This window comes from Juglans regia, chromosome 10 (genome assembly GCF_001411555.2).
Source record: "Juglans regia cultivar Chandler chromosome 10, Walnut 2.0, whole genome shotgun sequence".
NCBI classification, from domain to species: Eukaryota; Viridiplantae; Streptophyta; class Magnoliopsida; order Fagales; family Juglandaceae; genus Juglans; species Juglans regia.
This window is the reverse complement of record NC_049910.1, coordinates 10,954,315-10,970,154: the sequence shown is the minus strand read 5'-3', so window position 1 is coordinate 10,970,154 and position 15,840 is coordinate 10,954,315. Positions and strand designations below refer to the sequence as shown.

The 15,840-nt window shown below is 35.4% G+C and overlaps 1 protein-coding gene across 4 annotated transcripts; it reads left to right on the top strand.

Moving 5' to 3' along the window:
- The first annotated feature begins 5,975 nt into the window (after window positions 1–5,975).
- Window positions 5,976–13,122, top strand: LOC108989038 (phosphatidylinositol/phosphatidylcholine transfer protein SFH9-like). Of its 4 annotated transcripts, XR_001995771.2 has the most exons (15): window positions 5,976–6,259; window positions 6,363–6,672; window positions 7,201–7,300; window positions 7,851–8,117; window positions 8,216–8,293; window positions 8,387–8,488; window positions 8,571–8,620; window positions 8,839–8,938; window positions 9,079–9,168; window positions 9,260–9,367; window positions 10,406–10,478; window positions 11,309–11,697; window positions 11,795–11,872; window positions 12,564–12,728; window positions 12,813–13,122. XR_001995771.2 is itself a non-coding variant. In XM_035694372.1 (14 exons), exons 1-14 carry the CDS (start codon window positions 6,253–6,255, stop codon window positions 12,615–12,617), a joined length of 1,803 nt encoding a protein of 600 aa, XP_035550265.1. In that variant the 5' UTR covers window positions 5,976–6,252; the 3' UTR covers window positions 12,618–13,121. The 4 variants fall into 4 exon arrangements, 3 of the variants coding, with proteins under 3 accessions (XP_035550265.1, XP_018818027.1, XP_018818026.1); XM_035694372.1 differs by having other exon boundaries at window positions 6,366–6,672; window positions 12,564–13,121; XM_018962482.2 differs by having other exon boundaries at window positions 12,567–13,121.
- Window positions 13,123–15,840: the final 2,718 nt, after the last annotated feature.

Here is a 15,840-nt window from a genome sequence, read left to right as displayed (position 1 = left end):
GTCAATTTAATAAGTAATAATACCTATTATAATAGATATGGAAAATGCTAGATCTCTCACTTGGGGCTCCCGCTCATTGGGATCTAGCATTTTATTTTTATGTATCTTTTTAAGTCTTTTTTTATATAAATTTTTTTAATAATTTTAAATATTTAAAAAAAATCATAATATTATTGAAAAATACTTTCTTAATCACGAAGTAAAATAAAAAATTATAAAAAATATTTTTTTTATAATTTTTTATTTTACTTCGTGATTAAAAAAGTATTTTTTAATTTTTTTTTTTTTACTTTCTGATTAAGAAAGTGTTTTCTTAATTATGTTTTAAATTTATTTTATTTTTTAAAAATATTTAAATATATTAAAAGATCTATATAAAAAATAACTTAAACAAAATACATGTAAAATAATACTACACCCTAACAGGAACTCCCAGCGAGGGATGTAGCATGACCCAGAAAGGATGGTGCTAGGACTTTCGAGAGCTCTACCGAATTTTTTTTTATCAAGGAGTGCAAATTTTTTTTTTTAAATATTTCTTAAACCCCTTTAAACGTTTAAAAAAATTTATTTAAAAATATTTCTTTAACAATAAAGTATAAAAAAAAAAATCGGTATATCTTTTGGATAGCGACTAAAGTGGCATTTCCCATAGATACAATAAAACCAAATTTAATTAATAATAAATGATTAATTAATTGAAGTTGACTATAGCCTTGTCTATTGAAGTGTCGCTTAAGGATCTATGCTTTGATTTTTTCAAAAAGCTACCTCACAATAGATTGTTTTTCAAAGATTTATTTAATTTTTTTTTAAATAACCACACCATCCATTGGTCCATTAGGGTGGTCTGACCACCCTTGAGGTATGGCCGCCTCTATAGCATTGATCTAGCCTGGGCGGTTGTTTATCAGAAGAGTTCTTCTATCCAGCTTGCCTACATTGCATACCAGATTTTATTTTTTTTATTTTTGTTAAATTAAATGAGTTCTTTTACTCATCATCTCTACACCACATGTTTACTAAGAAAAAAAATAAAAGATAAAAAATAAATTATATGATATAAGAATGATGAGTAGAATTTTTCTTAAAAAAAACGATCGAAAGTCTACCCCACATGGTATATCTAATATATCGCTACAACAATCGTGATATATTTGCAACTTGTGGCCCCTAATATCTCCACTACAATCAAAATAATGTGTAGGGTAAAAATACTAGGTCCAAGATCATCATACCCATGCCACCAAAACGTAATCTCAGGGTGAAAGTGAAAAATATGAGAAAAGAGACAAGACAAGAAACTAAGGTTGATGAAGGATGGTAGATATGCAATGAAAGTCAAACGTGAAAAAGTGGATGAAGTGACATAAAGTCAAATTCTTTATCAACCACTAACAGAGGCTTAATAAAATGGGAATTTGGCGGGGAAAGAAAATGGTGACTTCTGGGGGCCTTCAAGGAGGCATCATCTTCAACCTAGCAATGATGGATGCTATTCTTTTTACATTATTTAGGCTAAAGAGGTCTCTAATTTTTATTGTACAAAGACATATGAGAGACTATAAAATACTCTTATCATAGTAGATTTATCTTCTAAATAATCCGTGGATATAGACATTGTATCGAACCACGTAAATCTGCATTTCATTCTCTATTTACATTTCTTGCATTCTTTTTCTATTTACTATTATGAATGTACATATGAGAACCGTACCATCACCCAAACCGCCACTATAGACTTTGAACCGTACCATTGAACCCCAAGTTACCACCGTGTGGATGAATCTTACTCTCGTTCCAACCTATTGGACGATATTATGCCGGATTTTATGCTTCAACATAATATGTTCCATATCATTCTATCATTGTATTAATCGCCTTCGCGACAACTTTCATCTTAGTGTTCAAATAACTAAAAAAGAAAGACCGAATCTAGCTTTACGTAAACGATAAACACACAAAGATTGCACCCAATAAAAAAGAAGGTAACTTTTTGTTATAATTAATGTATTGTTTACATAAACAGTAAAAAAATTGCCCACTAATATAGTCTTTGTGCAAAGTCATGTTTTATGTGCCGCACGATGCATAGCTTTGCTTCTCAATTTTGCCTTTTTACTTTTTTATTATACCTCGATGAGATTTTTGTTAGGACGTACAAAATGTGTGAAACTTGCCCATAAAACATAAAGTTAGAACGTACACATTTATTTGAACCAAAAAAAAAGAAAAGAAAAAGATGACCACACCAAATAAGAAAGTTGTAGAAAAAAGTGAGAGTGGCGCCGTAAAATCGAAAAAGTCTATATATTATACTATTATTTTATTTTTATTTTATATATAAGATGTGACGTATTATCATAATTAAATAATAAAAAATTATTTATGATAAATATATCACATATTAATAATAAGATAAAAATTAAATAAAAATTATTATTACTCACGACAAAATAACCACGTGCATGAAAAACGCCCAACCCAACCGCGTATTATAATCTACCACAGTCCCGACCTCTTAAAAATTTATGGGCTGCTTATTTAATTTTTAGGGACCAGCACTTTGACCTTTTTGTGTTTTAACATGTCAACGGTTTCTAGATCTCCGAATGCGACCGCCCTCTCTCGCTTTCACCTATACATACACACATAAATACATATATTATATATACATGTCATGTCAAATGTGTCACTTAATTACCCATTTCGGACTTTCCACGGCAACCTCTTTACTTATTATTCTTCATCTAACATACACATGAGACTTCGTCCAAAGTTCTCGAAATTCCAGTTTCATTGAAATGTTTTTATAATTTTAGTATTAATATAATTTTTTTTAATTTTTAAATGATATATGATAGTCTTTCATTGGTGATAACATAACAATTTAACAGATTTGTAACCATTTTTTAACGAATGGATTGATTTGATCAAAGTTTTATTTGAAGAAAAAGAAGAAGACAGTATCTCAAGTTTATTGATTACTCTCATATATGGCGGATGAATATCTTATACAAAGAAAGAAAACTAATTAGGAATTACAAGGATAGAAATAAAAATATCAAAAACCACTTTCCTATAAAATAAATAAAGACTATATATATATAACAAATTATAATCAAATAAGAATTAACGGAGATAAATTAGTGCCGAATAAAAGGAAAACTTGCACGATTAAAAGAGAAAAGAGCAATCATATAACCCTTATAAGTATTTAACCCTTATAAAAAATATAATCAAATATATCATAACGAGTCACCTCAGTTAATGCGTTTTAGTTTGTGAAATCTTTTTGTAAACCAAACATTTCTCCTAAATATTTTTAGTTCCTTTCTAATATGATTTTTTGACCAAAGTTCTGACCTTAGATTGCTTTATTGTTGTTATTTTGAAATGAACTGCGAAGCTTTGAAGCATATTACTTTCTGTTCGTTCCTTATCCTTCTTCGACAGGAAGACAATTTCAATCATTCATTCGAGGGAAAGATACAGTTTCACCAACTTAGCACTATTATGACTGAGAAAACATTGATGATCATCTATGAACATTATTAACTTGTCATAGATCGATTGAACTTCTTAGGATACATAAGAATGGACGGTTGAAGTAGGATAAGGGTGTTGGATCATCGGTGTTACTATTACGAGTCACATTTTACAATTATATGAGTAATACTACTCATCATTTTAAAATTTATAATCTTTAGTCAAACTCGTTGATATTGTGATAACTTTCAAGTAGTTTTATATGTCTATCACTTAAATAAATAGTCACTTAAAATGTATTACATTAGTAGGTATATATGTATAATTGAGAATAGCAAAATCTGGAGTAATCCTAACTTTTGGATCTTAAAAATTGCTAGAAGAGCAGTTCATCCTCTCCTTCTAAATGAAGTTAGGCTTGAAAATGAAGCAAGCGCGCATGATTTGATAATCAGTATAAATTCCATAGCAAATAGTCTTGAAAATCAAATCAAATTAATTAGCTCTTGAAAATTAATTGGCTTGGATGACACAGGAAATAGACTTCATTCATTCATGAAAACGAAATTACAGCTGTGACTGATACATACAAGAAAAAATCCAGATTACATGCTAACTATTCACGGTTGAGGCTCTACTAGTACATAAATTCGTTTGTGACTAGTATGGTCTTAACTTCTAGAAACTCTCTATAGACAAAACTGTCTGAGAGACTACACTCTACCTAAAGCAGAGATTTCAAACCCCACCCTCCAGAGGAGGAGAAGACTTTCACTCCATGGACAAAATGTCCAAGAGACTATTTCTCTTTTATTATTAACCTAAAACAAAGAAAATAACCAAAATCGTAAATGATACATGAGAAAATAGTAAAATACAGCTTGAAAAGATGTAGATCTGCATTTTCAACCTTAGAGGAAATCAAAAGAGTAAACACATGGACTATGGTGGCTAGTGAGGGACACGCGCCACCCTGGAAGTATAGCGGACAATTGAGCCTGAAGAAATCGATGGCCCTGGTCCCAGAAATGCCACGCGTGCAACTCACACTCCGCTTCATTTGACGGGATTATTCGCCCGTCTGAAGGATTAGCGCCTTGAGAATCTTGCACGCGCCACCCTGGAAGTACAGCGGACAATTGAGCCTGAAGAAATCGATGGCCCTGGTCTCAGAAATTCCGCGTGTGCAACTCACACTCCGCTTCATTTGATGAGATTATTCGCCCGTATAAAGGATTAGCACCTTGAGAATCTTGCGATAGGGCACGTGGTGGTCGCTCTAGAGAACAACAGATCGACATTTCGCCCTAATTTAAAAGAAAAACACACAAAACTAGAAAAAATAAAAGAAAAAACTAAAGTGAAGATGAATGAGGGATGAAGGAGGGAGGAGCCCAAGCTCCAAACCCCCTCCTGATCTAGTCTAGGTTTTTTGAGGGAAGTTGCTCTAGAAAGAAAATGAAAAGAGCGAATGGTGTGCTAGGGCTCTCTTACTAATAGGATTTAATGTTAAGAACAATACTACTATTGTGAGAAACATTACATATTTTGAAATTTAGATATCTGTCTATTTTTTACCTAATTATTAAAAATATTTATTATAGAAAATCTTAATCCTAATAACAGGTGGCCTTAATTCAATGAATACATTTATTTTGCCAACAAAATTCATCAAATTCCCCTTATTACTACTAGACCAAGTTTTCTAAATATTATTATAAAAATTACAAAATTTAAAGTAAGAAAGACAAGCATATAAAATAAATGCCACAATATCTATTAATTATTTAATATTACTCAAAATATTACTACTATTTTTATAAATACTGCAACATCTACTTTATAATTCTCTCATTCGCCAAAAAGTTAAATTATCTATAAAATTAAATATACACATGTCCCATCATATATATATATATATATGAGTAACGATACACGTACGATTAAAGCTAACCTTAATACAATACCTTTTATAATTCTTTATATAATTATGTTTAAAATTAAGGATATTTCTATAAATAAAAATAATATTCTGCCGTCTAGTTTGTCTCATCAATTTGACATCTCATATATTTTATTTTATTTTTTTAATTTTTTTAATAATTAAAAAAATGACTATTAATTAATATTTTTTTAAATATTTAAAAATATTTAAAATAAATAAATATAATTTACATTAGAGATACGCCAGCGGACGGTATAGTACAGCACCCTTGTTTAAAATGAATCAACTATACAAATTTATAAATTATTTTATAAAAATATCCATAAATTATATAAAGGATTATGAAAGCGATTGTGCATATGATTTGTGAGGGTTAGCTTTTCACCGTACCAGCACCGTCACGGTATCACCTACCTCCACCTGGCCTGGAACAAGTGTGCCGTGACATGGACGTACTCCCTCTCTCCTGGAGGGAACAAACGAAAAATTGCAGGAGTCAACCCAAATAGCCGGCGTTAATAATATATACAAAAAGGCTGAAGCGGCCGTTGCACGCTAACGTCTTTGACAACGACCTGTCCTACGCCTCCTCAGCTCCCTCTCTCTCTCTCTCAGCTCGATCGTGGGGAATTCTCTGATTCTCCTTTTTGTTCTGTCAGGAAGTTTGTCTTTTGCCATGGGGCATCCGCTGAGAATCTTGACGATTTCGAAATCTTGAGCTAAAAGCCGACGCAGCTCTTATCCCAATTCTTATCCTTTTTTCTTGTTTACAGCAGATTTTGATCTGAAATTTGGATTCTGAGAGTATTTTTGACACAATGCCTGGTACATTTATTTATTATTTTGCACGAAATCATATTTAGATCAAATGAGTTTGGAATATTGAAAAGCTCAACTCGGTTGCTATTTTGTTTGGTTTTGAATTAAGGAGAAGTGGCTTCCGTTCGAGAAGACGGGAAGGGCAAAAGTGGTTGTGATTCCGAGACTGCGTCGGAGGACGAGAGGCGAAGTGTTCGGGGTAGATCTCTGAAGAAAAAGGCAATGAGTGCTTCCACGAAGTTCTCACAATCCCTCAAGAAACGCGGGAAACGGGTGGTAGCCGATTGCCGATTCGCATCGATCTCGATCCACGATGTCCGGGACCCCAAGGAAGAAGTTGCTGTTAACGCATTCCGAGATGCATTGCTTGCGAAAGATCTGCTCCCGCCTCGCCACGATGATTACCACACTTTGCTGCGGTAAACGAATCATCGCGTAACGAAAGCTAAAATTTTCTATTCATTAGTTCGTATATCTGAGCATTATTCGAGACATTCTAACGATATTATTATTTGTACAGTGGCGCGTTAAATCTTTAGATGTTAAATCGACTTGAATTTTAAACGCAGTTATCGCTTTATGCATAAGCCTGGGCCGCTTTATATTGTGAGAAACTTGGAACTCGAGAACCGAGTATCGTCAGTAAAAATATAGATTTTGTTCAATTTGCTGGATTATACAGATGCAGAAGTGAACAGCGCAGAGGAAACGATAATATTGAGTCTGAATATTGGGAAAAAACATCTTAACATATTCTTAACCATCTATATTTTTTTAATTAGCATTCTTAACCATATTGTGTTGCAGTTTTGCTAATAACTCTGTCATTAGAATCAAAATATATTAATTGCGTAATTAGTTTTTCATACAATAGTTTCTTTGGGCATGCTATGTTCTATCTTCCTGTTTATTCCATTTCATTATAGAACGGGATTTCCTTGCTACAGGTTTCTAAAGGCAAGAAAGTTTGATATGGATAAAACTTTCCATATGTGGGCTGAAATGATTAACTGGAGGAAAGAGAATGGAGTAGATTCTTTGTTACAGGTAAGATATCATCATGGTATCCCTTTCCTCTGTAGTATTTGATCTGCTGTAATGATAATTTGATAAGATGGATGTTTTTTTATTAAGTAATAAGAAGATTTTATTGACTAGTAAATGGACAGTCTAGAGAGAAAACATCTAAACACAAGCTAGGAGCTAGAATAGACTCAAAACAAATCATGGAGATTATATCCATTCAATATAAGGAGCTTTAGTCCAAATACACAAAGTACTAAAGAAAAACTTCCTAAGTGCTCCCACGAACGTTACTTATTTTCAAAGCACCAGCCATTCCTTTCCAACCATAAGCACCACATTAAACATGAAGGAATCATCTTCTTCCATGTGGCAACAATGCGGCCACTAGAAACCAAAAAAGTCTTCACCAATATCAGGACCCCGAATGGGCTTTGAGGCTTGCAAATTTGGTCTGGCTTTATCCTTCTTTGTTTGTACGGTTGAAAGTTTTTCCTGGACTACCAGTTGTGTTAATCGTTTTTTTTAATGTTTCCAGTTCTAAAAGGTTCTGCATTGGAATGATTTATGTCAGGATTTTGTATATCATGAATATGAAGAAGTTCAGTGTTGGTATCCACATGGTTACCATGGTGTAGACAGAGGGGGACGACCTGTTTATATTGAAAGGCTTGGCAAAATTGAACCTAGCAAGCTGATGAATATCACCACGGTGGACCGGTTTTTGAAATATCATGTTCAGGGGTTTGAGAAGGTCTTCAGTCAGAAGTTCCCTGCATGTTCTATTGCTGCCAGGAGACACATAGATTCCACAACAACAATACTTGATGTGCACGGTCTGGTAATTTCTTAGCTCATTATAATTATATCATCACGCTTCTGTATAATGTATGCGTTTAAACAATGTCATTGCTTCTCATTGCCCTATTTCTTTTCCAGAACTGGGTAAACTTTGGCAAGGTTGCCCATGATCTTGTTACGCGCATGCAGAAAATTGATGGGGATAACTATCCTGAGGTGGTTTAATAGTATATGAAATTAAAACAATATGGTATCTGAATTCTTGAAGTTTGCATCCGTAAATCGTTTCTGATATTTCGATTTCTACAGACATTACATCAGATGTTCATTGTTAATGCTGGTAGTGGGTTCAAATTACTATGGAATACAGCAAAAGGTTTTCTAGACCCCAGGACTACAGCAAAGATACATGTATGAGTGCTTATGTTACTTTTTAAGTTCCTTGACTTTTGGAGGCTGTATTAATCATAGGCGGATGTCATTGATTCCACAGGTTTTAGGCAACAAATACCAAAATAAGTTGTTAGAGGCAATAGACGCAAGGTCGGGATTCCCTCTTGACTTTTACCACCTATCATGAAGTTTGTCTTTTATGTTAAATTACAAGAATCATGCTACAGACACGGACCCATTTCACGGGGAAAACACGGACTAGTCACAAAAACTTTTACTGTTCGTTGCAATGGGTCCGTGTACTAATCATTTCTCAAATTACAAATATAGTGTTTTGGTAACAACAACATTTGAGCATTTATGAACAGCCAGCTACCAGATTTTCTCGGTGGAAGTTGCTCATGCCAGAATGAAGGCGGGTGTCTTAGATCTGACAAGGGGCCTTGGAGTGATTCAAAAATAATGAAAGTATGTTCCTAATCAGAGGACTACAGCACACATAATCATTGATATTTGAGGAAAACTGAATTTCAAAACTAATCCCCTGGCACTTCACGGAGTGTCATGTCTGAAAACTTGATTCATCCCTTGTCTACTTTTATTTGCAGCTGGTTCATGCTGGCGAAGCAATGTTTTCGAGAGGGATTAAAAGGTCCTGTGACTTTAACGATTCAGAGGTCAGCTTATCAGCCTCCAAGGTGACCGATAGATATGTTAACATCTCAAACCGTCTCCTATCATCTTATTGTCGTATACCGTGTTGTTACATTATGTTTCTTCTTTTTTCAGGTTGCATGTAGTGAAATATCTTTTGCTACCTCAGGATTGGACATGCCGCCAAGTGCTTCTGGCTTCAGGCAGTTGGCGCCACGTTGTCACGAAATGAATGTTCTGAAAGTCAGTTTTCTCTTTCCTTACTGGTTTCTTCATTAACTTTCATTGTTTGATCTTTTCATTGTCCTGACTGCTTTCTGCAACAACCCTCATTATATGGAATTGATCATACGAGTTCTTATTTCAATAGCATCTATTTTTGAACTCCCAAACAAGAGATTATTACGTGAGGCTATTTGTTTTGATTCTTTTGAACACAAAGAACTCGCTTGCTCTTTGGTTCGCTCATGGATTTTCTTTAGTAGCAAATCATTCAACTAGCTCGTTGGGTTGGGCCATAGCAATCAATGTTGGTTGTTAATGGAAGAGATAAAATGGATTGAGGTTCTTAGAATTCCTGTCCGAGTTCTAGTGCTCAAATTTGGAGAGGCAGACACAATATGTGAGATTTATTACCGTTTGAGTAAGTCTCCTGAGCCTCATTAAATGGTAAATAACATTACAAGGCCCGCATGTTGTGTCTATCTTTCTCTAAATCTAAGCTCTAGAACCAGGCCTGATCCAGATAAAATGCTGTTATTGAAAGACATACACCTTTATCGGTACATTTTGTCAGTAGAGTACAAATTCAAGGAAGTGACGTGTAATTCCTCTCCCATCTAACTACCATATATCTACTCGGAGTATAGCCCCTATGTAAATAAATTTCTTTAACTTGTAAACAATTTGATGAACATTTCTTTAACTTGGATTTTTGACAATGGAAAAAAATAACTGGTGAGGCAAAAATGGAATGACAACTGTTTTTATGGAAGGAGTACATTATATAGAAAACACATGAGCTAACCTATATAAGAGGCATTTAATCCATTTGATCATTTATATCTTCCCAGATGGTTTCGGGGATGAAGTAATCCATGCAAATTATTTGTACGAGTTCCACGAGTATACACTTTCTTATGTGTGCCATTTGATCATTATCACTTGATGTGAATATTGAACTGTGTACACTATTACATATGCAAATACATCAAGTCATTTGTAGTAACTCTTCTTTACTTCTCAATAAATAACTCTTTGCTTTGTGCCTATATGTTTCAGCGAAGGTTGGGCGACCCGGCATCTAGCTGCAACTTAGTTGAACCAGTAAGGGTCGAAAATACCAGTTCAACAAGTAGGTTATCATTCAGCATGTCTTCCACTAGTAAAGCCTTCCATTGGTTTTCTTTGGTATTGGTGTACAGCAAATGATATTCATGATTGACTTTTATGGCAATGATTTTCCATACCCACTAAAATTTACTAGAGGCAGGGTTTCAGCTGTTTCCTACTTTCTGCATCCAGCTGTAAATGTCATATTAAAGCAACTATAGTAAGTAGTGACGTGTCGGGTAACCTCTGCCCTGTTGTCTAGGCTCACTTACGACTTGCGGGGCCATTGGGTTTCGTCAGTCTATGCCAAGCTAGATTTTTCTCGAGTCCATCCGTATTTTTGGGCTAGGATGTCAGCTGAAGTTCTTTAATTAGGAGGAGAGGATTCGTTGTTGAATTGTTTCATATGTACCATAAACGGATACCAACGCATTAAAGATTTTTCTTCAAATCGAACCTACAGGTAGCATGGGACATTGCCCATACATAATCCTGTGATGGAAGCTTAATGAAAGAGTAACATGTAGTTACAACAAAAGGAACGACTGTCCTGTAATTAAATGAGCCAGACCAAGAATACGGTTTATGTGTGTTGCATTTGATGCAACCTAGTAAATATGCAATTTAGTTTCTTCAAGGGCTCGATCTGATGGCTGGGACAAAATGCTAATGAAGTTGTTAGAGGTTGTCATTATAGCATAAGTCGGTTTATTTAGTATGAAAGATGACTCTCATCATTTTTTGTCTCTCTCTCTTCCTCGGTGCAGAAGTTTATATATAGATCTTGTCTTACAACACTTGTTATTGCAATGAGCTTTTACATGCTCTTAGTTAGCTTGGTGCTTGTGACAGGTGATCCAACCAACAACAGTACCCATAGAAAGCCGTTGAAGAAGTTCATTCCATATTTAACAAATTTAATGTTTCATGTCACATTGAAGATGTTAGCATGTGTATATCTAGTACTACCTGCGTTGCAAAGAGTTTTTGCAGTTCGGCATCCAGACGAACAGTTAGTAACACATAGCAAGCCCCATTTTTCTGATTCAAGATCTCAAGAGCAGCTCAATTCACTTTTAATCAAAGAGGATCCGCTCTGGCAAAGGCTGCAACATTTAGAAAAATTGGTAAACGAGCTGGTTGACAAACCTACAAAAATTCCTCCAGAGAAGGAGGATATGCTTCAGGAATCTTTAATTCGTATTAAATCAATTGAATATGACTTGCAGAAGACAAAGAAAGTAAAATACCTTCCCTCAGTCACGAGTAATTTTGAAGAATATAGGTCCTGCTCAAGAAATTTTTCTTACGTTGATTGTATTTTGTCATTGTTTGCAGGCACTGCTTGCAACTGCATCAAAGCAAGTGGAGCTTGCTGACTCACTGGAAAGTTTAAAGGTGACCAGCTTAACGCGGGTATGTTCCTATTGCCATATAAAAAGAAAAGTGAAGAGTATCTATTTTCAAAGAGAACTGCTACGGCTACCAAAAAAGTAATCCGAAAATGTGTCCCAAAAGTGTATTTTATTTTTTTATTTTTCTTTTCTTTTTTTTCATGTATTTTTTTAATCATCATAAACATTTTTAAAAAAAATAAAAAATTTACAACATCATTAAAAAACACTTCCTTAATCACTAAGTAAAAAAACAAAAAAAAGGAATTCGGGACACAGCTTCGGGACCCAAAGCATTTCTCATTTTCAAATTCATGAGTAGAAAAAAAAGTTGATGTCCTTGAACTTAAAGAAAGTTGAACTTCTCAATGTTAAACTTACTTGAAGTTCAAATTGAACTTCAGAATGACTTAAATCTGTATCTTTACCCATCAAAAAAAAAAAAAAATCTGTACCTTAATATAAAGGATAAGCTTTGGGAAGCTGTTCACCAATGGTTGCATGCCTTGTATTCGTACGGGATATGAAAGCCTTATGAAAAATACAATTGCTTTATTTCATCTACGGCCCAACTTGTTGAAACCAATTTTCAAAGATCTGCAGGAGTTGATGTATCCTGTTCTTACCAACACTTGATTTGATTACATCGTTGAATGCTTGTTCAAATAACCGGATGACATGCGCATGCTGATAAGATTTTATTTTGCCAATAGCAGGGGACAAGCTCTTGTTGGCCAAGAAATAAATCTTATACGCCAGGAAGATGAATAAATTGTTTCGTGACACAGCTTTGCCGAAGCTGCTGCTCCCTATTGACTCTCAAAATTGCACCAACTTCCGCAGAGTTCTATCGGCAGACTCGAAGCTTCTCATTTTAGGTGACTGTCACTCCAACATTTTTTAGGCAAGCCACACTCTCTCTCATTTCCAACTTTCTCAGATTTCTTTGCGTTTGTGGCCAGTTGAATGTAGTTATCCACCAAGCAGAGAAAAGAGCAAAGCCATCGAATCCAGTTCTCTTAAGATAGACATAGGCATTCCTGTACATAATACTTTATACAAATATATTACTCTGGACTGGTATTACAATGTGATACTGATTACTTGACTAACTTGTATTCAACACCAGCTGCACATTTACAAAAGCAGAGGCTGTGTGGCCCCCAGCACCTTTCATTGAAAGATTTCCCTCTTGACTTTGGTAAACCTGCTTTGTCTTGGAATTCTAATGAATGGTGTTTAAGAAATGATTCGATTTAATAACCGTGTGGATTATTTATTTATTTACCATCGTTAATATGGGTTTTTTAGGCCGAAATTTTTTTTTTTTTGGGGGGGGGGTGGCGTAGCTCAACGTTGTTGATGGTCTTGATAATGGAGCTTAAGATTTTAATCTCGTCAATTAGAACTTCAACTAACTACAATTACCTTCTCCCTCCTCACTCACTCACTCACTCACGCTGCTTCTCTGAGAGCCCATCCCCCAGCCTTATCCCATGAACGGAGGGAAGGCTCCTTCCTCCCATACCACCTTCCCTTTCCCTTCTCCTCACTCCCCTCCTCCCCCGTATGGCCGTCATTTTCTGGTAGTTTCAATGACAAAGCACTTGGAAGCTAGATAATTATAAACTATATGAATCTCTACGTGACATCAACAAGACTTTTTATTTTTTTAAAAAGAAAAAGAAAAAAGAAAAGGAGGGCGACCCTCCATTTATTAATAAAAACACTCACTCAGGCAAAAGAACGACCATAATTACAACAATAATCCCAACCAAAGTCCCAATCAAAACAAAAAATATCACCTAACGTCTAACATAAGGAATACCCAATCTATTTGTACAAATAAGATCCCTAAGCCTCCCCAAACCAAACTCCTCCCCAAAGAAATCCCAAGTCCCTCCATTAGCCCCATGTTTAGCTAAAAAATCTGCCACCATATTTGTTTCTCTAAACACATGCCTAAACTGAATGTTAAGAGAAGAAATAATAGAGTGGGCTTCTTCTCAAAAATTCCATAAATACCAATAATTACAAGCCCCCGAAATAAACCAACTCACCACAACACTTGAGTTCGACTCAACCAAAAAATCCCTCAAACCCAATTGTTGACATAGACGAAGACCATCAATAAAGGCTCGGCATTAAGCAATTATGTTGGTAGCTTGTCCATAGCAATCAGCAAAACCCCCAAGTACATGACCCTGTGCATTCCGAACAATACCTCCCCCGCCAGACATCCCTGGGTTACCAAGCCAACCACCATCAACATTGAGTTTAGCCAACCCCACTACTAGCAGAGACCAAGCAATCAGCTTCGACACTTGCACTGCAACAGGCACAACTGAACAATTTAGTTCCCTCAACACCCACAAGTCATGCAACTCCACAGATTTGAACTTCTGCATGGAACCCGAGATGTCCAGAATAAATCCTTTGACCATCCGAAGAATACCCTTCCATTCATATTTCACATCTTTCATACTTGTCGCACAACGAGCTCTCAAAATAGCCTTATAAATAAGAATAAGAATTATACCACGAAGCAAAAGAACTTATGAGGAAGAAGAAGCATGACACCACCAAACTTTTAATACCCCAGTCCACATCCGAGTTAGTGGTAATCGAATGCCAAAAATTGCCACAAAAAAATCTCAAACCTTCCTCAGCCCCTCCCCATCACAAAGCACATGGTCTATAGACTCCACCTTGTTTGACGCACAACAATGACACTTAGAAACAACATGAATGCCAAGCTATTTAATGGTTTCGTCTACTAGAATGGCATTTTGACGTGCTCGCCAACATAAAAAAGACATATTCTTTTACACATAATCTTGCCATAGCCACTTCTTCCAAAGATAAACATTACCATGGGACCGAATAAGCTGCCAGGCCGACTTCGTAGGAAAAACCTCATCCACCGTGTGCTTCCAAACCAGGGCATCATCCCCCTCTCGAACACATACCCTTGCTTGGATAATTTTCTGAACCATATCCTCATCAACTAGTTGCCGAAGCCAAGCAAAATTCTAAACAGCCCCATCATATAAATTTCGAACCTGCAATTGGGAATCGCCCACTACTAGTAACCGATCTACAATAGGCCCATCCCCAAGCCAATTATCATACCAAAAATTCAAGGAACCCTCTCGGACCAGCCATCTCGAATGCCTTAACATCAAAGACAAAACCTGCAAAACTCCTTTCTAGAAACGGGATCCCCTTGACACCGCCACAACTGAAGTAATATGATCATTCCCCACATATTTTGAAGAGAAAAAATTTGACCAAAGAGATCCACCAATAAGCAATTTCCAGACAAACTTCATGAACAAAGATTGTTGGACGTCCAAAAGATCCCAAAAGCGTGACATCAAAAAGAACCTTATTTAACATCAAAAGCGTGACTCATTTACCATCTCTTGTGAACCTTGCATGACTAGCAAGCCAACCAACTGATTTGCAAATAAGGGGGGTGATGGTAAATGAGTCCAAGATTTGATTTGTCAGGTATACACCACGTGTATAAAAACCATATTTTTTAAGCATAATTTTTACTTAAATCTATATAATTTAACGAATTTTGCTATTCAATCATGATCACAATATTTTGTGATACCCCCATATTGAGTAACGAGGATAGATGATATATAACATCCCACATTGGAAGTTTTTTATAAGCACTTTACTTAGCTGGTTCTCTGCTATTGTACTCAAGGGTGGGACTGTAAACGAGTTATTGTCTTTGTATTTCTAGTTTTTGAATGTAACTAGGTGTTTCTTTTGTATACTTCATGTGTACTTGGACTTCGCCTATTACATTGTGCTTAATAAAATTTTTTACTTATAAAAAAAATCATCCCACATTGCTTGGGAGAAATAAGTTGTTGCTCCTTATAATGGTTTTAATTAGATTCCAATTATACCATTGTCTAGTTCTTTTGTAGTGAAATCCAGACTTAGAGCTCCCTTGAAGCAAGGAAAAAA

Excerpts from the sequence above, each read along its gene's own strand:
- LOC108989038 (XM_018962481.2), top strand. Across the intron at positions 8,294-8,386 it reads ATGGGGATAACTATCCTGAG|ACATTACATCAGATGTTCAT; the intron begins GTGGTTTAATAG and ends CGATTTCTACAG. Across the intron at positions 11,698-11,794 it reads ACTTGCAGAAGACAAAGAAA|GCACTGCTTGCAACTGCATC; the intron begins GTAAAATACCTT and ends CATTGTTTGCAG.